This window comes from Aquarana catesbeiana, linkage group LG13 (genome assembly GCF_042186555.1).
Source record: "Aquarana catesbeiana isolate 2022-GZ linkage group LG13, ASM4218655v1, whole genome shotgun sequence".
Taxonomy (NCBI): Eukaryota; Metazoa; Chordata; class Amphibia; order Anura; family Ranidae; genus Aquarana; species Aquarana catesbeiana.
In genome coordinates this window covers 22096570-22119588 of record NC_133336.1, presented here as the reverse complement: position 1 = coordinate 22119588, position 23019 = coordinate 22096570, and the positions used below count along the sequence as shown (strand labels likewise).

General features: G+C 43.9%; 1 protein-coding gene across 3 annotated transcripts in view; it reads left to right on the top strand.

Annotated features, from left to right (window-relative positions):
- ZC3H14 (zinc finger CCCH-type containing 14) overlaps positions 1-23019 on the top strand; it is a 46683-nt gene that overhangs the window by 17653 nt on the left and 6011 nt on the right. For 2 of the 3 annotated variants that reach the window (XM_073610056.1, XM_073610054.1), the window contains exons 7-15: positions 971-1140; positions 5240-5340; positions 7463-7597; positions 11984-12058; positions 12615-12689; positions 13131-13317; positions 13995-14212; positions 16414-16519; positions 21793-21932. In XM_073610056.1, the coding sequence (XP_073466157.1) occupies positions 971-1140; positions 5240-5340; positions 7463-7597; positions 11984-12058; positions 12615-12689; positions 13131-13317; positions 13995-14212; positions 16414-16519; positions 21793-21932 (1207 nt within the window). The remainder of the gene's footprint in view (positions 1-970; positions 1141-5239; positions 5341-7462; positions 7598-11983; positions 12059-12614; positions 12690-13130; positions 13318-13994; positions 14213-16413; positions 16520-21792; positions 21933-23019) is intronic. The other variant, XM_073610057.1, reaches the window with a different exon arrangement.

Sequence of the window (23019 nt, the reverse complement as noted above, 5' to 3'; positions counted from 1 at the left end):
CTGCAGGCCAATCACGGCCCGCGTTCCTGGTTTTGGACGGTCCGCCTGGTTATTTGGACATGTATAGCTTTTGTGGCCCCCAACAATCTCCCAGCGCCGGGGGCCACAAAAGATATATAGAGGAGGAGGAGGCGGGACGAGTGCCGTACACACAGGAGTATTTCCTGTTTACACGGCAGCCACTGTAATAGGAAGTCCTGTCTCCTGCGCTGCCATTGGACGACTGTTCTGTCCATCAAAGGAGGCGGGGCTTTCTATTAAAGAGACTGCCGAGAAAACAGGAGTTTTTACTGTATGTAATCTTTTGGCGCTCGTCCCATCCCCTCCAAGGCTTCAGATGGATAGGCATCAATCAGGCTGCACTGATGGCAATGGTGGGTGCGCTATTCATGGCACTGACCCTTATTTTGCTTCACAGTTCTTTATTTGAAATTTTTAATTTTTTTTTTTTGTTTCCTGAAACCTCCCTCTTAAAGTGAAGGTGTGTGTTATACGCCAATAAATACGGTATATCCAAATAACACTCCCGAGCTCCTCTCTTTACACACACACAGCCACAAAGGCAAGAGAATTCTTGTTGGGCCGTGTATTAGTGCTCGAACGAACACACTTAGACCAAATGTTACCTGTTTAAAGAATGTCAGGCAAAATGGTCGGCCCTCAAGCATGTTCACTTCATCAAATCTGGCCCACTTGGAAAAAAGTTTGGACACCCCTGCTCTAAGGTCTCTGCTAAAAATATATATTTGATGTTTGGGGGTTCTGAGTAATTTTTTTAGCAAGAAAATGATGATTTTTTTACATGTAGGAGAGGAATGCTGGAATTGGCTCGCTATGGAAGTGGTTAAAAAAGAAGAAGAAAAACCTGGTGAAAGTTTGGGAGTGGCCTTAGATTTGATATAATGTTGTTCTAAGTGGAAGCTGCTGATGGGCAGACATTTCGGTTAATTCATATTTTACCGTCTTGCAGTTCGATGGGTCCCGGAAGAGGAAGATCCCTGTTGCCAGTTCGGTGGTGAAGGTAAAGAGATTTTTGGAGCAGTTTGAGGAAGAAGAGGAAGATGAGGAGGAAGATGATTACATCACTCGAGTGACTGCTTTACCCAGCAGTGTGTCTATTCCTTCCAGACCGGAGAGAAGGTATTCAATGTCTTCATTTGGCACCTAAAGATTCTACTGTCAGTGGAATCCTATACTGCCTATAGGGAGGTACCTGCATTGCATTATGGGATACAGGGAGGGAAGGTGTCCTTGAAATCCCGCACAGAGCAAAGTGGACATCTGGAGATTCAAGGGTGCGTTAATGAATTTTTTGCTAAAGCATATATCTTCTTCCTCCTTCTCTCACCACCTAGTGTTGTGGGTTTTTTTTTTTTTTTTGCATCTTCTGCTCATTGGTCCTGGCCTCTGAGTCCTTGATTTGTCCACCTTCTCATCTCCCCAACACCCCCCCCCCCCCCCCCCAATTAATGTATTTGTCCAGCTGCCATTCCCACCTTCCCAAGCTGACCCAAGCAAGTTATTTCCACTACTGAATGATGAACAATATAGTAGCATTTAGGGATGCGCTGCTACTAAGAATTTGCGCAAGTATCGTTACTTGTCCAAATGCTCCCGATACTGAAACTGATACTTTGCAGTGCAATTTGCGTCAATACAAAATGAATGGGCGCAAATCGCACTTCAAGCGATCTCTGTCCGAATCACATGCCATTTCCCCCACTGCATAGATAGATAGATAGGTAGAGAGATATAGAGATATCTATCTATTATATACATACAGGGTTGGGGGGGGGGGGGGGGGGGGGAGTACCCCAGGCAGGGTTGTATGGAAGCCATTCTCCCAGCGATCGCCCCGGGGGAAGAGAGCGTGGAGGAAGAGGAGAGCCACCGGATCAGAAAGCGGGGATTGCCCGCTGTAACAGCTTACATTAGAATTGCCGTCCGCTCTTGGTCACACACAGCCCCGCCTCTTGGCCTGCGATAGACAGAACTCCGGTCCAATGCTGGGATGCGTTCTGTTTATCACAGGCGTGGGGTCAGGAGGCGGGGCTTTGTTTGACCACGAGCGGAGGGCAATTCTAATGTAAGCTGTTACAGCGGGCTGCTCTGTGATCCGACGGTTCTCCTCTTCCCCTGTGATGATCCGGCTGCCCTCTTTTCCTCTGGGAACACTGCAATGGTGGGCACAGGTCACTCTGCATTGATGGGCACTGACGAGGCTGCATTGATGGGCACTGACGAGGCTGCATTGATGGGCACTGATAAAGTTGTTGTTAATATTTATTTTTGTAATTTTTACTACTGCATTAAACATTTTAAGTGCCATTTCATGAGATAATTTATGAGGGCGTGTTTAAGGGCAATGCAGGGTAGGGATTGGGTGGGGTGTCTGGTGGCGAGTAACCCTTTAGGCCTGGCTAGTAGCTCAGGGCTTGAATTTCTTATGTATATTTACACACATATATACACACACATATATGTGTGTGTGTGTGTATATATATATATATCTCTGGCCACATGCAAAATAATGTATATAGGTGTCCCGGTCCACCGATGATGGCAAACCAGGGCTGTTGGAGAAGATGTAGATGCGATCCACCCCCAAGCTGACATCACTTTTGCCCGAAACCCACGGGGACCTGAAACTTCTCCCCCAGCGGCCCTGATTTGCTATCATTGGCAGGCCGGGACACCTATGTAGATTATTTTGCATGTGGCCAGATATGTACTGCGAGTTCTAACATTTTTTTTAAACTGCCCACTAGATGGTGCTTTAATCCCTTTTACACACACACACTGGGTGAAATCGCATGCGGTATGAACAGGAATCGCACCACATTCCTATTCAAATTGCATGCTAAGCTTTGAGGTGCGATTTGTGCCAATTTTTTTGTATTGATGCAAATCGCAATGCAAAGTATCAGTACTCGGTATTAGCGAAAATATCTTTGATAGTCGCCGATAAGAAAAACAGCATTGGTGCAACCCTAATAGCATTAGCTACATCCAGTAAGCAGAGCTGTTCTGACAGCAGTATGGGCAACTTCCTTTCAGAATTAAAGAGAGTCGGGCTGAGTGCTTTTCCACCATTCATAAGAGGCCTAGTATTTTTATCAGTGAATACAAGACTTCCTCCGAGCTAGAAATGGTGATACCAACCCACCTGCCTCTCCACATTAGCCAATCACAGGAAGCCTTATATTCATTTATGGGCTCCCACCTCCATGACACCACATTCAGAGCACCTAGAAAGTATTCACAGCTCTTCACTTTTTCCACATTTTTGTTATGTTACAGCCTTATTCCAAAATGGATTCAATTCATTATTTTCCTCAAAATTCTACAAACAATCCCCCATAATGACAACATGAAAGAAGTTTGTTTGAAATCTTTGAAAATTTATTAAAAATAAACAAAATAAAAAATCCCATGTACATAAGTATTCACATCCTTTGCCATGACACTCAGAATTGAGCTCAGGTGCCTCCTGTTTCCACTGATCATCCTTGAGATGTTTCTACAACTTGATTGGAGTCCACCTGTGGTAAATTCAGTTGATTGGACATGATTTGGAAAGGCACACACCTGTCTATATAAGGTCCCACAGTTATCAGTGCATGTCAGAGCACAAACCAAGCCATGAAGTCCAAGGAATTGTCTGTAGACCTCCGAGACAGGATGGTATGGAGGTACAGATCTGGGGAAGAAAAATGTCTGCAGCATTGAAGGTCCCAATGAGCACAGTGGCCTCCATCACCCGTAAACGGAAGAAGTTTGTAACCACCAGGACTCTTCTTAGAGTGGGCCGCCTGGCCAAACTGAGCGATCGGGGGAGAAGGACCTTAGTCAGGGAGGTGATCAAGAACCCGATGGTCACTCTCACAGAGCTCCAGCATTTCTCTGTGGAGAGAGGAGAACCTTCCAGAAGAACAACCATCTCTGCAGAGTCCCATCAATCAGACCTGTCTGGTAGAGTGGCCAGACCGAAGCCACTCCTCAGTAAAAGGCACATGACAGACCCCCTGGAGTTTGACAAAAGGAAGGACTCTCTGACCATGAGAAACAAAATTCTCTGGTCTGATGAAACAAAGATTGAACTCTTTGTCCTGAATGACAAGCGTCATGTCTGGAGGAAACCAGGCACCGCTCATCACCTGGCCAATACCATCCCTACAGTGAAGCTTGGTGGTGGCAGTATCATATTGAAGGGATTTTTCAGCGGCAGGGACTGGGAGACTAGTCAGGATTGAGGGAAAGATGAATGCAGCAATGTACAGAGACATTCTTGATGACAACCTGAACCTCCAGACTGGGGCGAGAGTTCATCTTCCAACAGTACAACGCCCCTAAGCACACAGCCAAGATAACAAAGCAGTGGCTACAGGACAACTCTGTGAATGTCCTTGAGCAGCCCAACCAGAGCCCAGACTTGAACCCAATTGAACATCTCTGGAGAGATCTGAAAATGGCTGTGCACCGACACCCCCCATCCAACCTGATGGAGCTTGAGAGGTCCTGTAAAGAAGAACGGGAGAAACTGCCCAAAAATAGGTGTGCCAAGCTGGTAGCATCATACTCATAAGACTGGAGGCTGTAATTGGTGCCAAAGGAGCTTCACCAAAGTATTGAGCAAAGGCTGTGAATACTTCTGTACATGGGATTTTTGTCGTTTTTTTTATTTTTAATAAATTTGCAAAGATTTCAAACAATCTTCTTTCATGTTGTCATTATGAGGTATTATTTGTAGAATTTTGAGGAAAAATAATGAATTTAATCCATTTCGGAATAAGGCATATCAAAATGTGGAAAAAGTGTAGCGCTGTGAATACTTTCCGGATGCACTGTATATATGTGTGGTACTGGTGGGAGCTAGTTTAAGGAATGAGCAGCTTTGGTTCAAAGGGGAGGGAGGAGGATTACAAGACCCCCCCCCCCCCCTCCTGGACTGATATGGCTTACGCTGATTTCGCTGCACAATGTGAGCTTCTCACAATGTGCAATTAGAAGCTGCAGCAAGTCAGACAGAGCTCGCCTCACTTCCTGGCTGGGAGATGCCCGGCACCAGCCATTTTGAGGGCTTGAAAGTTCGATTGAGAGCTGACATTGGCACACCGTAGACAGTTCTCACCAGAGGAATGCCTTGAATGTGACAATTTAATCATAGAGGTAATTCTGCTTCAAGTGACCAGACAATGATCCTTTAATGTATAACTGTACGAATGTTCTCTATTCTCAGGCCTACTCTCCCACCATCAAAACAAGCCAACAAGAACCTCATCCTGAAGGCCATATCTGAAGCTCAGAAATCTATTACCAAAACCACCAATTACTCTACAGGTATCGGGGTGATCTATGTGATGTGTGATGGTCCAGACCTGGCCACAGAGTACAGTACATGTTAGATGAGTTTGCTTTTGTCCAGCCCTTGGGACACTATTCCTTTCACTGCTATGGGGCACCCATCCTCCCACGGGCCACCCTTCCTTCCACGGGCACCAGCCACTGGGCACCCTTCCTCCCACAGGCACCAGCCACTAGGCACCCTTCCGCCCATGGGGCGCCCTTCCTCACACGGGCAGCAGTCACTGGGCACCCTTCCTCCTACAGGCACCAGCCACGGGGCACCCTTCCTCCCACGGGGCACCCTTCCTCCCACGGGGCGCCCTTCCTCACACGGTCACCAGCCATTGGGCACCCTTCCTCCCACAGGCACCAGCCACTGGGCACCCTTCCTCCCACGGCGCGCCCTTCCTCCTACAGGCACCAGCCACTGGGCACCCTTCCTCCCTCGGGGCGCCCTTCCTCACACGGGCACCAGCCACTGGGCACCCTTCCTCCCACGGGGCGCCCTTCCTCACACGGGCACCAGCCACTGGGCACCCTTCCTCCCACGGGGCGCCCTTTCTCACACGGGCACCAGCCACTGGGCACCCTTCCTCCCACGGGCACCAGCCACGGGGCACCTTTTCTCCCCCTGCTGACCACAAGTGCTATATAATCTTTTTACTCCAAATGACCACAAAGCTTGAGACTTTGTCCACCCACATTAACACTGGGGCATTTTCTACTCCCAGTGGCCAAAGTCTTACCCTCCTAAAGTCTGACGGACCGTAAACTGGCCTTTAAAAAAAAAAATTTGGAGCCCCCTGTGAGAACTAACAAATGTAAATTTAATGAATGCACTCGTCTTCTAGGTAAGGGAGTCTACCATTATAATGATTTTATCAGTACTTTCAATAAAAACGGCCTACTCCCTTCCTGTGTGCTGAAGGCTACGTGCGGTTCTGTGATACATGCTGCATTGGCCCCAGGGTGAATTTGATTTAAATCAAGTCTATTTTAAATCACGATTTAAATCATAATTTTTAAAGAGCAACTGTCATCTCTGTCCCGCAGCGGCTCCTCCTCTGACCCGCTGACTCTCCGACAGTCCCATTCACTTTAATGGGACGGCTGGTGATGTGGCGGTGACACAACAAGGAGAGGGACGTGGCGGCAGCGGGTGAGTGGACGCCCGCTAACAGGCGCTGCCATGATGGATCTGAAATGACAGGTGCTCTTTAAATGTAAGGACTCATTCTTGCTGGTAGTTAGAATCTTTAATATTTGCAAACAAAATGAAGGTTTCCTATTTAGAATAATAAGCTGTCAGGTTAGTAAAACAGCGATATCAGAACCGATTCGATCATACAGTTTGTAGTGTACATAAATTTGCAAAACAATTGGATAAAGGAATATTCCTGAACTTTGTTTTATCTCATGGTTACTGTGGAGTTGTGTGAATGTATCAATTCAGTGCATGTTATCTCAGCTTGCAGAGCTTGGAATCATTGAAGGATTTTACCAAAAATGTAAATATTGCAGAATATACAGCCTCATGCTACATAACTAAGCTCCATTTTCATGCTGAATAAACTAAATTCTGAATGTATCTTAAATAGAAAACTATCTTTAGGTAGATTTTTTTTTTTTTTTTTTTTTTACTCCAAAAGCATTTTTATAATTTAGATTAAAATCAAAAAAATCTGATTTAAAAAAAAAAAAAAAAAAAGACCCAGATTATTATTATTATTTTTTTTTTTTTTTTATCATTCATTTATATTGACCCTGATTGGCCCTTTGCAGGCCCCAGCAGTCATTGGTGGAAGCATTAATTTGTAAATTTGCTATAATATCAATCTCTAGCAGTCTCATATAGGGGCCCCATCAGCATCTTATACTTGCCCTCCCTTCATTTCATTACTGCTCTGTTTGACTGCTGTGAGTGGAGCACCTGGTACTCTGATTATGAACGATCATGTGACTCGTTCCACTTCCTCTCATGGTGGGGGAAGTATTTTTTGCTCGGACACCCAGTGCTGTCATTTTTAAAATTTATTTTATTTTTTAAGTATACTGTACATAGGTTTAAGTGGGGTTTGGTAGTTTATTTATTTTTGTCTATTCTTGCCCTGCCAAGCTCCCCCAAAGCAGATGGTTCCCGTGGCTCCGCAATTTCGCCCGCTCCCCGAAGAGGAACTGATCCTGATGAAGAGTCGGGCCTCCGTGTTCCGCTATCAGGAGGAGCCGGAGGAAGCGCCGGACATCAGGCAAGGTACAGGCAGTGTTCATTTTGACTTCAAATTTCGATTTAGTTTTTTTTTTTTTTTTCATAGTCTTTTGCCAAAAATGCAGTTATAGTTTTAATCGCATTTTAGTCATCTGAATTGTTTTTAGTCATATTTTAGTTAATGAAGATATTTTCATTGGGTACAGGAAACAGAACGTACAGTGCATTTGGAAAGTATTCACAACGCTTCACTTTTTTCTATATTTTTTTTTTTTATTTTACAGCCTTATTCCAAAATAGATTAAATTCATTATTTTCCTCCCAAAATTATACAAACAATCCCCCATAATGACAACATGAAAGAAGTTTGTTTTGAAATCTTTGCAAATTTTTAAAAAATAAAAAAAAGAAATAATATCCCATGTACATAAGTATCACAGCCTTTGCTCAATACTTTGGTGAAGCTCCTTTGGCACCAATTCCAGCCTCAGGTCTTTTTGAGTATGATGCTACAAGCTTGACGCACCTATTTTTGGGTAGTTTCTCCCATTCTTCTTTGCAGGACCGCTCAAGCTCCATCAGGTTGGATGGGGAGTGTCGGTGCACAGCCATTTTCAGATCTCTCCAGAGATGTTCAGTCGGGTTCAAGTCTGGGCTCTGGCTGGGCCACTCAAGGACATTTAGAGTTGTCCCATAGCCACTCCTTTGTTATGTTGGCTGTGTGCTTAGTGTTGTTGTCCTGTTGAAAGATAAACCTTCACCCCAGTCTCAGGTCCAGAGCTCTCTGGTGCAGGTTTTCATCAAGAATGTCTCTGTACATGGCTGCATTCATCTTTCCCTCGATCCTGACTAGTTTCCCTGTCGCTAAAAAATCCCTTCAACATGATGCTGCCACCACCATGCTTCACTGCAGGGATGGTATTGGCCAGGTGATCAGTGATGCCTGGTTTGCTCCAGACATGACACTTGCCATTCAGACTAAAGAGTTCAATCTTTGTTTCATCAGACCAGAGAATTTTGTTTCTCATGGTCAGAGAGTCCTTCAGGTGCCTTTTGGCAAATTCCAGGTGGGCTGTCATGTGCCTTTTCCTGAGGAGTGGCTTCCGTCTGGCCACTCTACCATACAGGTCTGATTGGTGGAGTGCTGCAGAGATGGTTGTTCTTCTGGAAGGTTCTCCTCTCTCCACAGACAAACGCTGAAGCTCTGTCAGAGTGACCATCGGGTTCTCGGTCACCTCCCTGACTAAGGTCCTTCTCCCCCGATCGCTCAGTTTGGCCGGGCAGCCCACTCTAGGAAGAGTCCTGGTGGTTCCAAACTTCTTCCATCCACGGGGGGCCAAGATTTTAAAATTTCTTTCTCTGCACTTACTACCCCTTTTAATTATTTCATGCCCCCAAGGCCGTCATTTGAGGTCCTGGACTTTGAGTGGAGATATCTGACATTTCCCCGCACCCCCCCACCCCCCCCCCCCCCCCACCCCCCACCCGGTGCTTCTACCGGCTCGTGAGACGAAGAATGAATCCTTTTAGCATAGAGCTGACAAAGGACATCTCTATGACCTTCGAGGCTGAGCGCAACGTTACGTCACTTCCGCCCTCGGCAGATGTAATCACTGCCGTGTTTTTTTACTGGAAAGGCTGAGATCGTGTGTCTTTTTTATTTTATTTTTATTTTTTTATTGATCTCAGGCTTTTTACACCATAGAGGAGAGATATGGGGACTTGCAGACCCCAGATATCTCTGTAAAGAGGACCTGTCATGCCCTATTCCTATTACAAGGGATGTTTATATTCCTTGTAATAGGAATAAAAGTGATCAATAACATTTTTTAAAGGGAAAGTGTAAAAATATGTAAAATAAAATAACAAAAAATAACGAAAAAAACCATTTAAAGCGCCCCCGTCCACACAGAAACGTAAGTCGCGACCGCATATGTAAACAGCGTTCAAACTACACGTGAGGTTTCGCTGCGAACTTTAGAGTGAGAGCAATAATTCTATCACTAGGGCTCCTCTGTAACTCTAAACAGGTAACCCGTAAACATTTTTAAAATGTCGCCTTTGGAGATTTTCAAAGCGGAGCTCCACTCAAAAGTGGAACTTCTGCTTATCCGTCCCACACCACCCCCTCCCTCCTCCAGTGTTACATTTGGCACCTTTCAGGGGGTATCTGTTTGACAGGTACTGTTCCCCACTTCCGGGGAGACGGGGCCGCAGCGCCGTCTCGAAGTTCGGCCCTCCTGCCTCTGCCTTATATATACATATATATATATATATATATATATATATATATATATATATATATATATATATATATATATAATTTTATATATACACATATGCATTTTTATTTTTTTTAAAGTTTGATACAATTAAACTATATATTTTAGACCAACTTTTGTGATGCTCTTTTTTGCTTTTTTTAAAGTCCCATTTTTAGGAGGAAACATTGTTTTCATATACTCCTAGGGATTTTGGCCTACAGAAGTAGATATCACCTCCAACTTTATTGTATGGTTTGTAGTTATTAGTAGGGTTGTCCCGATACCGATACTAGTATCGGTATCGGCACCGATACCGAGCATTTGCCCAAGTACTTGTACTCGGGCAAATGCTCCCGATGCTTCCCCGATACCTAAAAGTCAGCTGTGATCGGCGCATGGGGGAGATACAAGCTTCTCCCCCAGCGGCTTTCAGCTGCTTTAGTGACACAGCGGTGATCGCTCACCGCTGACTGTCACTGCATCCTCCTCCATGTCCCCTCCTTTCCTCTGTGCCTCTCCGCTGTCCCCCTCCGTTCTTCTCTCCTTTTCTGTCCCCCTCCGCTGTCCCCTCCGTTCCTCTTTCCTCCTCTGTGCCTCTCCGCTGTCCCCCTCCGTTCCTCTTTCCTCCTCTGTGCCTCTCCGCTGTCCCCCTCCGTTCCCTCCTCCTTCTCTGTCCCCCTCCGTTCCGCCGTCCTCCTCCTCCTTCCTTTGTGAATAGACAGAGTCAGCTGACTCTGTCCATTCACATAACTGAAACATTGTAATCTCTTGTGATTACAATGTGTCAGTTTATGAATGGAGAGGAGCCGCTGTCTTCTCTCCATTCATTCTCAGTGCAGCTGAGGCTGCAGAGAAAGGGACTGGGGAATCTCTATCCTCTGTCTATTTCTCTGTCTCAAGGGGGAGATATCAGAGGTCTGTTAAGACCCCTGATATCTCACCAAAGCCCCCCAACAGGGCTGATTTAAAAAAAACACATATTGCAATAAAGAATAAAAAAAAAATTATTGTAAAAAATAAAAATTGTAAATTTAAAAAACAAAAAAACAAAACAAAACACACATACACCGTTCACCCCCCCCCCCCCAAAAAAAAAAAAGCACTGTTAAAAAAAATAAATAAAAAAAAACACTGTCACGTGACATAAAAAAAAAGTATCGGTATTCGGTATCGGCGAGTACTTGAAAAAAAGTATCGGTACTTGTACTCGGTCCTGAAAAAGTGGTATCGGGACAACCCTAGTTATTAGGGATGCACCAATATCTGTATCAGTATTGGTGCTAATACCAAGAATTTGCACAAGTATCGGTACTCGTCCAAATGCTGCTGATAACGAAACCAATACTTTGCAGTGAAATTTGCGTCTGTACAAAATGAATGGGCTGAAATGTGACTGCAGAGAGAGATTTCCCCCACCATGTATGTGTGTAAAGGGATTAAAGCGCCATCTAGTGGGCAGTTTAGAAAAAAAATGTTAGAACTCGCACTATGTATCTGGCCATCTGCAAAATAATCTACATAGGTGTCCTGGCCTGCTGACGGTAGCAAATCAGGGTCACTGGCGAGGTGATCACAGGGACAGAGGAGATGTTAAAGGGGGGGTCCGCCCCCAAGCTAATATAATTTCCGCCCTATACCCACGGGGTCCAGGAACCTCACCTTCGGCGGCCTTGATTTTGCTAAAATGGGCGGACTGGGACACCTAATGTAGATTATTTTGCAAGTGACCAGATATGTACTTTGAGTTCTAACCCTTTTTTTTTTTTTTTTCTTTTAACTGCGCACTAGTTGACACTAAGTCGTTTTCTACACACACAGGAACAGTGGGGGAAATTTGCATGCGATTCGGACAGGAACCACAACGCTTTTTTGTTCAAATCGCCTGTGATTCTTTGCAGTGTGATGTGCGCCTTTTTTTTTGTATTGACGCAAATCGCACTGCAAAGTATCGATGCTCGTACTTTCTGATAAGAAAAAAAAAATGGTATCGGTGCAACCCTAGTAGTGGTATAACCCGACTGTATCTGAATTTGTGTCCATCAATGGACTCCAAGAAAAGGATTTTACGGTTGGTGCAAAAATCCTATTTTCAGGAATGACCGCTTTGCTTTCAGGTTGACCGAATCCTTTATGGTCCTGTAATTTTTAGTGTTTGATGTCTTTCTAGTTGAACAGCGTAGAATGGACATCCTATCCAGATTGCAACCAGAACCAGTGGAGATGTCCAACACCTGGGGACAAGGTTTGTAACTTTTCTCTTCTCTTCTATTCTCTTCTCTTCGATGGGCAAGGGGGGGTGGTGGTGTGCATCTCCATTATTGGGCGTCTCCATTAATGGGCAGGGGGGGGGGCGTGATGGGCAAGGGGGGAGGAGGGCGCACGTCTCCATTGATGGGTGCGGGGGCGTATCTCCATTGGGCGGGGAGCGTGTCTAGACTAATCGGTAAGGGGGAGCGTGTCTCCATTGATGGGTAAGGGGGAGCGTGTCTAGATTGGGCAAGGGGGACCGTGTCCCTATTATGGGGCAGAGCAGGGCTAGGAAGGGGGTGTAGCGGTAAAGCCGACTATGGGACTGCAAGCACACCATGTGTCAGCACAGTGTCCTGTAGTTTTATGCTCAGCAAACTAAGAGTTGCAAACGGATCACTCTGGCACTGATCTTCCTTACTTGGCATGACCAGAATGCTACAGGGGGAGGCAGGATCACCCGGTATTTGCTGGTAAATGTGTAGGGGCACAAGAATAAACATTTTTACAGGTTACTTTTATTAAAAAATATGAATGTTTTGTCCTTCCAGTCAATGAGCGTAGAATGGACATCCTCTCCAGATTGCACCCAGAGCCAGTGGAGGAGACCACAACCTGGGGACAAGGTTTGTACTGGTGTGTTGTGTGGTTTTTTTAAATTCCATTTGTAAGGATGAAAGTGGGACGTAGGAAAAGACCAACAAATGTAAAATATTGAAATACGTATACAGGTTGTGAACTTTTGTCAAAGTTTTCCAGCCATGCCTTTGGTTCATACTCCGGCCGGTTAGATCATTCTACAGCTTTTAGCTTTAATAATTCCCACTTTGGTTTTACCGCTCCCTGGATTGTCTTCCTGTGATTTGGGCAGCAGTGATAATGAAAAAAGGTTTTATATAAAAATTTAATTTGCATAATACTGAAAGGAAGGTGGGAATCGGGGAAAGCAAAATCTACATGGATTAAACGTCCGCTTTACACCTAAGCTGCTTGCAGTGGTGATGAGTCTGACGAGTCAGTATTGGGGGATACTCATCTCTTCTCCATCTCTTTGTCGTTTGTATCAGATGCTGAAGGAACAGAAAATCCTCGGGCCATGGACAGCCGGTCCTTCATCCTGAAAAGTCCAAAAGTATCCAAGACGTCCCCAATGCAGACCCCTCCCATGCAGACTCCTCCCACCCAGACTCCTCCTATGCAGACTCCTCCCACAGCTGACAGTCTACAGCAATTTGGAAGAATTACACAGCCCAGGTAAGGAAACAATCGGGAGAGGTAGATAACAGAGAGCAGAGTCCTCCAGCAGAGCAGAGTATTTCAGGAGACTTCTGTACATCCAGCCTGTGTATATGTGTATGTGTGTGTGTGTGTGTGTGTGTGTGTATGTATATAATATATTTCTCGAAGTTCAGCCAATCCCTGCTGAACCTGCCGAAATTTCGATCCATGTATGGTCAGTCTAAAGCCTCGTACACACAGTGCGATTGTAGGCAGCAGATTGTCTGACAATTGTTGTCCAACTTTCAAGCAAACATATGTTGGATGGCAGGCTAGTAAATTTTCAGCGGACAACGGTCTGTTGTCAGATTTTCGTATGGTCAGTACACAAGTCCGTCACACAAAAGTCGAAAGTACAAACACGCATGCTCGGAATCAATGCTCGCCAAACACGACATTAGCAGAAGGGGCCCAAAGGGTGGCGCTCAAGAGCTGAAATTTTTCGTAGTACGTCACTGCGTTTGTGTTTGTGCCACGACAATTGTGTATCAGTAGTATGCAAGACAAGATCCTGGCACACGCCCTTTTGACCAAAATCAGACGCTCGGTTGGCCAACAATCGTACTGTTTGTACAAGGCTTTAGTTTGGTTTTATATATTGGTTTATTATATTCTATAGCAATAAAAAAAAAACCTGTGTTTTTTCATTTTAGGGAGACTCCAATACTTGAAAAGCCAGCAAGTCCCAAGTTTATTGTGACTCTAGATGGGGTCCCGAGCCCCCGTGCTTACCACTCTGAAGAAGAGATGGAGGTGGATCCGATGGACTACACAGAGGAAGGTCTGTACGCTGAACCTCAAAACCTGCTCAGCAGGGCTGAGCAAAGTCCTCTCATGCATCCGAATTCCCAGGATGTGCGCACTTCTAATGGTATGCCATATCGCATGTCCAGTGGTGTGGATATATAGTGCGGCTGCTATAGAAGTTGTGTTGTGCAAATTTATGTTTTATAGCTGCAATGAGCATTTAACTGATCTAACCAATCAGATCCGTTTTACATTTTCATTTGCATGTAAAAGTGATCAAGCGCTTAAGAGCCTATCCTATATATACCATATATATGGTCACTTTTTACCTATCTCAACCCCTTGTGCCTTTTTCCTTTCTTTTCTTTTCTTTTTTTCTCTTTTTCTTTCTTTCTTTTCTTTTTTTTCTCTTTCTCTTTCTTTTTCTACGTCTCTCTCTTTCTCTTTCTTTCTCTTCTTTCTTTTTTCTTTTTTTTCTTTCTTTCTCTTTCTCCTTCTCTTTCTCTATTTCTTTTTCTTTCTTTTCTTTTTCTTTCTTTCTATTCTTTCTTTTTCTTTCTATTCTTCTTTCTCTTTTTTTTCTTTTTTTTTTTTTTCTTTTCTTTTCTTTCTTTTCTCTTTTTTTTTTTTTTCTTTCTTTCTTTTCTTTTTTTTCTCTTTCTCTTTCTCTCTTTTTTTTCTTTTCTTTCTTTTTCTGTTTCTTTTTCTTTCTTTTTCTGTTTCTTTTTCTTTCTTTTTCTGTTTCTTTTTCTTTCTTTCTCTTCTTTTTTTTTCTTTCTTTCTTTTCTTTTTTTTCTCTTTCTTTTTCTCTCTTTTTTTTTCTTTTCTCTTTCTTTTTCTGTTTCTTTTTCTTTCTTTCTCTTCTTTTTTTTTTCTTTCTCTTTTTTTCTTTCTCTTCTTTTTCTTTCTTTTTTCTTTCTATTCCTCTTTCTCTTTTTCTTTCTTTCTTTATCTCTCTCTTTCTCTTTTTTTCTTTTTCTCTCTCTTTTTCTCTTTTTTTCTTTTTCTCTCTCTTTTTCTCTTTTTTTCTTTCTCTTTCTCTTTCTCTTTATTTTTTTTTCTTTTTCTTTCTTTCTCTTCGTTCTTTCTCTTCTTTCTTTCTTTCTTTCTCTTCTTTCTCTTCTTTCTTTCCTTTCTTTTCTTTCTTTCTTTCTTTCTTTCTTTTTTTCTTTCTTTCTTTCTTTCTTTCTTTCTTTCTTTCTTTCTTTCTTTCTTTCTTTCTTTCTTTCTTTCTTTCTTTCTTTCTCTCTCTCTCTTCTTTCTCTTCTTTCTTTCTCTTCTTTCTTTTTCCTTCACTTCTCTCAATACTCGCCTTTCCCAGTGCTTTCTTCACCCAACACTAGCATCAATATAAAGCAGAACTAAACACAGCAATATAACAGTTACATTTGGGGCATGCCTTGCATGATAAGCCGGGTACACGCTACAGGACAATCGGAAGAAAAATTCTGTACGAAATACGATCGCTCCTCTGATTGTTAGTATAGTGCTTTCCACAGCCGATTCTGACTTTTCAGACAAAAAAAAACAAAAGTCCAAGCTAGAAAATTTGTATTGTACATGAACACCACGTGCCGTTTCGCTGTACAGTAATCGTACAGAAATAATTGTATAGAGAAAAATGCGCATGATCAGAAGCAAAGAGCGACCCAGAAGAAGGTGGCAACAAACAAAGAAATCATACACAAGAAAGAACATTTTCATACAAATGAATACCTTCATGGAAAATCATACGGCCGGTCATCCGATTTTCTCATAGTGTGTACCCCACTATAGTTATTACAGCTACAAGTGTGCTTATGTCAGCTCAATCAAATGGGTGGTGTCATAGCTGATGTGTGACACCACGGGAACTACAAATCAAACAGAGGCTAAGATGGCAGCTTCCTTGGTTCTAAAGCAGGGGTCTCCAAACTTTCTAAACAAAGGGCCAGTTTACTGTCCTTCAGGGCCAGATGTTGGTGGGAAGAATAATACCCCATTATTAGTGTCTGTAGGAAGGATAGTGCTCCTCTAGTTGGCGTCAGTAGGAAGAGTAGTGCCCCGTAGTTGGTGTCGGTGAGAGGAACCGTGCCCCAAGGGCCAGATAAAGGCAAGCAAAGGGCCACATCTGACCTTAGGACCGCAGTTTGGAGACCATTGCTCTAAAGGATAAGAGGGTTTCGTTCCAGTTTAATAGAAGCACCTGTATGCTCTGTTTGCAGTGTGGCCCCAGAATGTGCATGCTAAATATCTGTATCATTGCTTCACTTTGCAGAACAATGTAAAGATCCATATTACAGTAATCTGTTGGAGATTACTGACTTTTTATACTTTTTACTGCAGATGCTGCTGTTCCTGAAAAGTCAAAGATCCATGAGCGTTGCAAGTATTGGCCAGCATGCAAGAATGCAGAGCGCTGCGTCTATCACCACCCAACTACTGTGTGCAAGTAAGTGATCAGATAAGAGGGGGAGACTTCACACCGACCTTAGCTCTCAACTAATGTAAAACACTAACTAAGCGGAAAGAGTTTATATTTGAACTCCAGGCAGACAGTGAAATATACACAGATAAAATGCATATATCAGAGCTGTTTTTCCTGCCAAAGGACTTGTATTTCTACCCATCCAGTCCTGGGATCACCCAGCTCTGCAACACAGCACAGTCTTGTCTGGCAGGGCAGAAGATCTGATTTTTCTCTGGTGTCGTTTAAGTGGTAGTAAACTCCCTGAATGTGATTTTTTTTTTTTTTTTTTTTTTACCTACAGGTAAGCTTCTAATTAAGCTTGCCTGTAGGTAAAATGAATATCTCTTAAGCCTAGGTTCACATATGTGCGATCTCGGACATCGCATGTGATTAGCACCCGCACAGCAGCCAGGTGCCGATCACATGCGATGTCTGCGCAGTGCAAGTTTAGCCCTATAGTTGTATGGCTGAACTCGCACGAAAATATTGCAGAGACTTGTTTTTTTTCCCCTTGAACTAGAATCGGATCACATGGGTGTTCTCACCTATGCAATCTGATTCATGTGCGAGTTCGCTCTGTGATCTGTGAACCGATCTGGGGACGTCTTTAACCACTTGCCGACCGCCTGCCGTCAGTATGGCACTCCTGCGCGAATGACCGTAGCTGTACGGCAGGCGCTTTGACGTAGGAGCCAATGCGTGTGGCCGGCGGCTACCCGCGATTGCTCCTGAGATAGACAGAACGGAGATCTTTCAATGTAAACAGACAGATCTCCGTTCTGTCAGGGGAGTATAGACAAATCGTGTGTTCCTAGAAATTAGGAACAGTGATCGGTCTCCTCCCCCAGTCAATCCCATCCCCCTCCCCACAGTTAAAACTCACATGAAGGGAACACATTTAACCCCTTGATCTCCCCTTTTGTGTTAACCTCTTCCCTGCCAGTGACATTTACACAGTAATCGGTGGCTTTTTTTTAGCTCTGATCCGCTAAATAAATGTCAATGGTCCCAAAATGGTGTCAAGTGTCCAAACAGTCCGCTGCAATGTGGCAGTCCCGATAAGAATCGCAGATTGCCGCCATTACTAGTCAAAATGCCATAAATCTATCCCCTAATTTGTAGATGCTATAACTTTTGTGCAAACCAAACAATATACGCTTATTACGATATTTTTGAACTAAAACAAAATGCGGAAGAATACATATCTGCCTAAACTGAGGAAGAATTTTTTTTTTTATATATATATATATATATATATATATTTTTGGGGGATTTATTATAGCAAAATATAAAAAATATTGCTTTTTTTTTTTTTTCAAAATTGTCGTTTTTTTTTGTTTATAGCGCAAAAAATAAAAACCGCAGAGGTGATCAAATACCACCAAAAAAAGCTCTATTTGTGGGGAAAAAAGGATATACATTTAGTTTGGGTACAACATCGCACGACCGCGCAATTGTCCGTTAAAGCGACGCAGTGCTGAATCGCAAAAAATGGCCCGGTCAGCAAGTGGGTAAATCCTTCCGGGGCTGAAGTGGTTAACAATGTATTGACACCCGCAGCGGTTCGCAGAGGGTAGTGTGGACTGCCTGTGGAAGAGATGTGATGTGGCAACCATGTAAACCTAGGCTAAACGTGCACCGATTAGGAGATATTCCAGTGAGCAGGAGCCAGTGACGTCACCTGCGCATGCGTTCTGAAGGAACAGCACGTCCGTGCAGTTCCTTCAGAGCTGTGAGCTGCGGCTGAGACTCCCGCGCAGGAATGACGTGATCGCGGATCCGGCCATTCAATCAGTCGCAGCCCGCGAACCTGGGAGGAAGACCGCGTGAAGATGGAAGCCTCTGCAGCGGTTACATTGCGCCTCTGGGGGGCTTCGTTTCAAGGGAAGTCTTTCATAATGTGTACAAGCACATTATAGCTTTACCTTGCAGGGAGGGAGTAAGTTGGGGTTTTGTTTGTAAGTTTACTACGGCTTTAAATATTCTCTCCACCCAGAAAATGAAAATGAGTTTATACATACTAAATATTTAACGCCTAGGCGCCGACGGTACGCAAACATGCGGCTTCTAGGCAGGTGGGCCTTGGTGCTGAGAGGCTGCATATTTGCGCACCAATTTTGCAGACACAGCTGTGCCAAGAGCGCGTGCGTGCCCTGTGTGCTCCTGGCACAGTTACCTGCAGCAAACGGAAAGCTCCCAATCATGTGTTCCTAAGCCCTGCCTCCCGGCATCTGAAACCCCTAAAGGGCCGAGAGGCGCCGGTGCAAAGGGGTTTAAAGTGATTCTAAAGGTACAAGATTTTTTATTTAATGCAAAAAAAAAAAAAAAACCTTGTGCGTGTAGCTGCCCCCCCCAAACTTATACTTGGCTGAGCCCAATCTCAATCCAGCAATATTCAGGCACTCTCTCTCCTCATGAGACAGAGAGGCAGAAGCGGGAGCCATTGGCTCCTGCTGCTGTCAATCACAACCAGTGTTTGGGGGGCAATGTACACACAGCTGGCTCCAGAGCGAGTTTGCAGGCGTGCCCTCATAACAAGCGGCTTGCTATGGGAGCATTCGGCGGGGGGGGGGGGGGCCAGGAGGACGGGCGAGGGACCTGAGAAGAGGAGGATCAGGGCTGCTCTGCACAAAACCATAACACAGAGCAGGTAGGTATGACATGCTTATTTTTTTTTTATTATTATTAATATTATTGTGCCTTCAGAATTACTTGCCTTTTCAAATGAACTTTTAAGACCTCATGCACACAGACGTTTTTACAGCTGCTTTTTTGAGCTTTTTTTTTTTCAGCTTAAAAAGGCCTGTCTGTTAGTCTATGGCTTCATGCCCACCTAGGCGTTTTTGAGCTGCAAATGGCATAGGCGTTTTTAAGCTGTTAAAAAAATCCAGGACCAGTGGGTTCTGAGAGACGTTTTTCAGCTGTAAAAACGCTCTAACGCTCAAAAACATCATTCACCAACGTTTGTTAACATTTTTGTTCCATTGAAAAAAAAAAAAAAACGCTAACGCGGAAAAACGCTCAAAAACGCTATTGCAAAAACGTTGAAAAAAGCTGAAAAAAGTAAAAAAAAAAAAATCACTGCCAAGATACTGGCGTTTTCATAACGTTATTTTAACAGCCTGTGTGCATGAGGGCTTATAATTCAAAGACTTTGCATTTCCCTAGTAATTACTGGATGATCCTGCCAGTGGTGTTGGCTGACATCGTTCTGTACCTTCTACAACAGTTGTATGGTGTCTCAGAGTTGTTAGTACCTGGAAGCTCAATCAGTTGATCATGCATTACATCTGTGGCAGTTGGACGCTTCCTTTGACGTGTACTAGAGCGCACTTTTTGACAGACCCCCGCAACGCATGTGGCCAAATGCTTTCACCGGTAACGGTATGAGCCCAGGTTCACACTACCCGCGACTTTGAAATCGGACCCCAGCGCGAATTCAGGACAACTTGCATGACAACTTCTTTAACAGAAGTCAACGCAAGTCGTACCAAAAGTAGTGCAGGAACTTTTTTCCAAAGTCAGAGCGACTCAAGTCGCACGGATTAAACCAGTTCCACTGCACAGAATGAGGTTCAACTTCTTCTGATGCGACAAGTGCTTCAAAGTCGGAAATGATTGTTGCATCAGTGTGAACCGGGCCTAAAACTGCTGCGCACAGAATCTATTTCAGCTGCGCATGGAAACCAATCGGCTTCTTACTTCAGCTTGCTCAATTAAACTTTGACAATAAAACCTAGAAGCTGATTGGGAGATCAAAAATATGTGGCGCTAGTCTATGTATAGCAATTAATGAGAGAAATGAATGCTTCCTTGCTGCTCAATACTAAGAAAATTTTCAATAGACAATGATCACTTCACCCTTTAGGGGGCAGTGAAATCAACGAGCTATAGGGTACTGGTGGATACAACAAAATATACTAAGTAACATCCAATAAATCAAGTATTCTTCAAAATGAGTGAAAACTGTGACTTAGTGCTACCAAAACACATTTAAACAATGTGAAAAAATGATATATAATACCTCAAAATGTGTCATCCATATTATAAAATAATCTTCAACTCAATATATGATGAAAACAATACTAAAATGTAAAATGCAACACTATATCACATAATGAATAGCAAAGTGATCAAGTGCAAAAAACATGTGACATGAATACGCCCACGTGCATAATGATCCGACTCGGGAGTAAGTTCCCAGAGTCCAACTCCTCCCCCAAAGCAAACAAACAAATAATTTTTTAAAAGTAAAAATAACAATAGAAATGAAAATAGAAATGAAAATAGTGAAAATGGTGACAATAAATGGTGATCAAAGTCCACAATAATGATGCTTCATGCAATGTGATTCAAAGTGTCCTTATAAACGGTTGATATCAGCATGCCCTTAGCGTGACTCTGTGCTGGATTCATATACTTGGAAGAACTGGTGCAGCACACAGGTGTTTCCCCCAGCCTCTCACCTCTAGCAGCGGCCCCCAGTGGGCCAAGTCAGGCCAGTGGTTAGTAATCCTCTGTGTGTGATAATGCTCCAGCAGCCGTCCCCCTCTTCCTACAGATGTATCTGGGTCAAATTCTTTAGCAAGTCACCAGCGCTTCCCACCGGCCCCAGAATGACAATGAAGAAGGAGATGCTCCCATAGTAAAGTACTTCCAAAACACGTTTATTAAAAAAGTAGTAACTTACATTACAATCAGGAGATGTCAGCGGAATGACAGTAAAAACACTCAGGCTTTTCTTAGTATTGAGCAGCAAGGAAGCATTCATTTCTCTCATTAATTGCTATACATAGACTAGCGCCACATATTTTTGATCTCCCATTACGTTATTTATCTAGGGTGGGTGAGGCCACCTCATATGTAGGCAGCTTTTCTTTGTTTTAGTACTCTTGATCCTGTGAGAATTGGGTTGTGCGCATTAGTCCTTTACACTTTCATTAGAAGCTGATTGGTTACTATGCAGAGCTGCACCAGTTTTAGTAAATCTACCTCACTGTCGTAGCTCTCTTCCGTTCTTGTTGAGTATGGCTGACTGTAGTCGCCATTGTGCGCACACAATATTGCAGCTTTTTTGAAGCTGAAAAATACAGAAGGCAGGACTTTTGCGGCACTATAAATTTACATAAAATGAAATCTGGGTCTTCTTTTATTGCTGTTTTAGTCCTGCTGTAAGGGATCCGTCTTTTTTTTGTTGTCATTTGAAGTCTGGCTTCTGATCTGACACATTGGTGCTGCATTTGCTCTCATTTTAGGGCTTTCCCCAAGTGCCGCTTTGCTGATAAATGCTTTTTCATTCACCCCAACTGCAAATTCGATGCCAAATGTACCAAAACAGACTGTCCTTACACCCACGCCAGCAAACGGATACAGCCACCTCCTGCGACAAAACAAGGTACCGTACAAGCTTACAGGAAGCAATGAAATGGAACAGCATTACTGTTTGTTGTACTATTTGTATTTTCAGTGGTGTAGGATTTATGTAAATCTAGTTGGCTGAGGCCAGGACTGGTTCTGCCAAGGAGGCACCTTCTAATGGTGAGACAAGGGATGTGGCCATCTCCTGAACCTTCAGCTGCCTCTTGTTGCTATAGAACAGCGATCCCCTTTTTTGCTCCAGAGACTGGTGGGGGATGGCTGGAGGGGGTGGTTTGATTTGGGATTAGCGCTTTAATCTTCCCGAAACCATGGGTGATATGGGGTCAGGATGATTATATGATATATTGAAATGGTCCATAATGCAGCTTGTCATCTGCCCCTGTAGCCTGCCACCAGAGGCAGCTACTGCCTCAGCAGGAGTGGGAAACCAAAAACCGGCACATGTGCCGTGAACACAAGGTTCTGTGCTACGAGAATCTGGAGGCAGACCCTACGTTCAACTAACGATGGCGATCATAGTCCCACAATAACATGTATTTTTGCTGATTAGTGGGTAACATTTGCAGCTTCAAGCCACTAGAGGCGACACTGAGCACACCACTAAAACTGCTACAACAGAAAAGATGGCACATGGGTATAAATTCTTCAGTTTTCTATAGAAGGAGTCCCCAACCCCCAGGCCGCAGCCCGGTGCTGGTCTATGGCCTGTCTGAGGCCGGGTTGCGCTGAAGGAGGGGAGCGGCGGGGAGCACAGACTCAGCTTGCATACATCACGTGTGTAAGCTGAGTCTGTGCTCACCTCCCTCATTGAGGCCCGACCTCAAACAGGCCACGGACCAGCACCGGGCTGCAGCCCAGGGGTTGGGGACTCCTTCTATAGAAAACTGCAGAATGCATACCAATGTGTCAGCTTTTCTGTTGTAGGAGCTTTAGTGGTGGGCTCAGTGTCGCCTCTAGTGGATTGTAGTTGCAAATATTACCCACTAATCAGCAAAAAGACATGTTCTTGTGGGAGTATGATCTCCTTCGTTAATTGAATGTGTGAGAAAGATATAGGGGAGATTCCAGGGAATGTTCAGAGGACGGCCTCACATGGATATGTG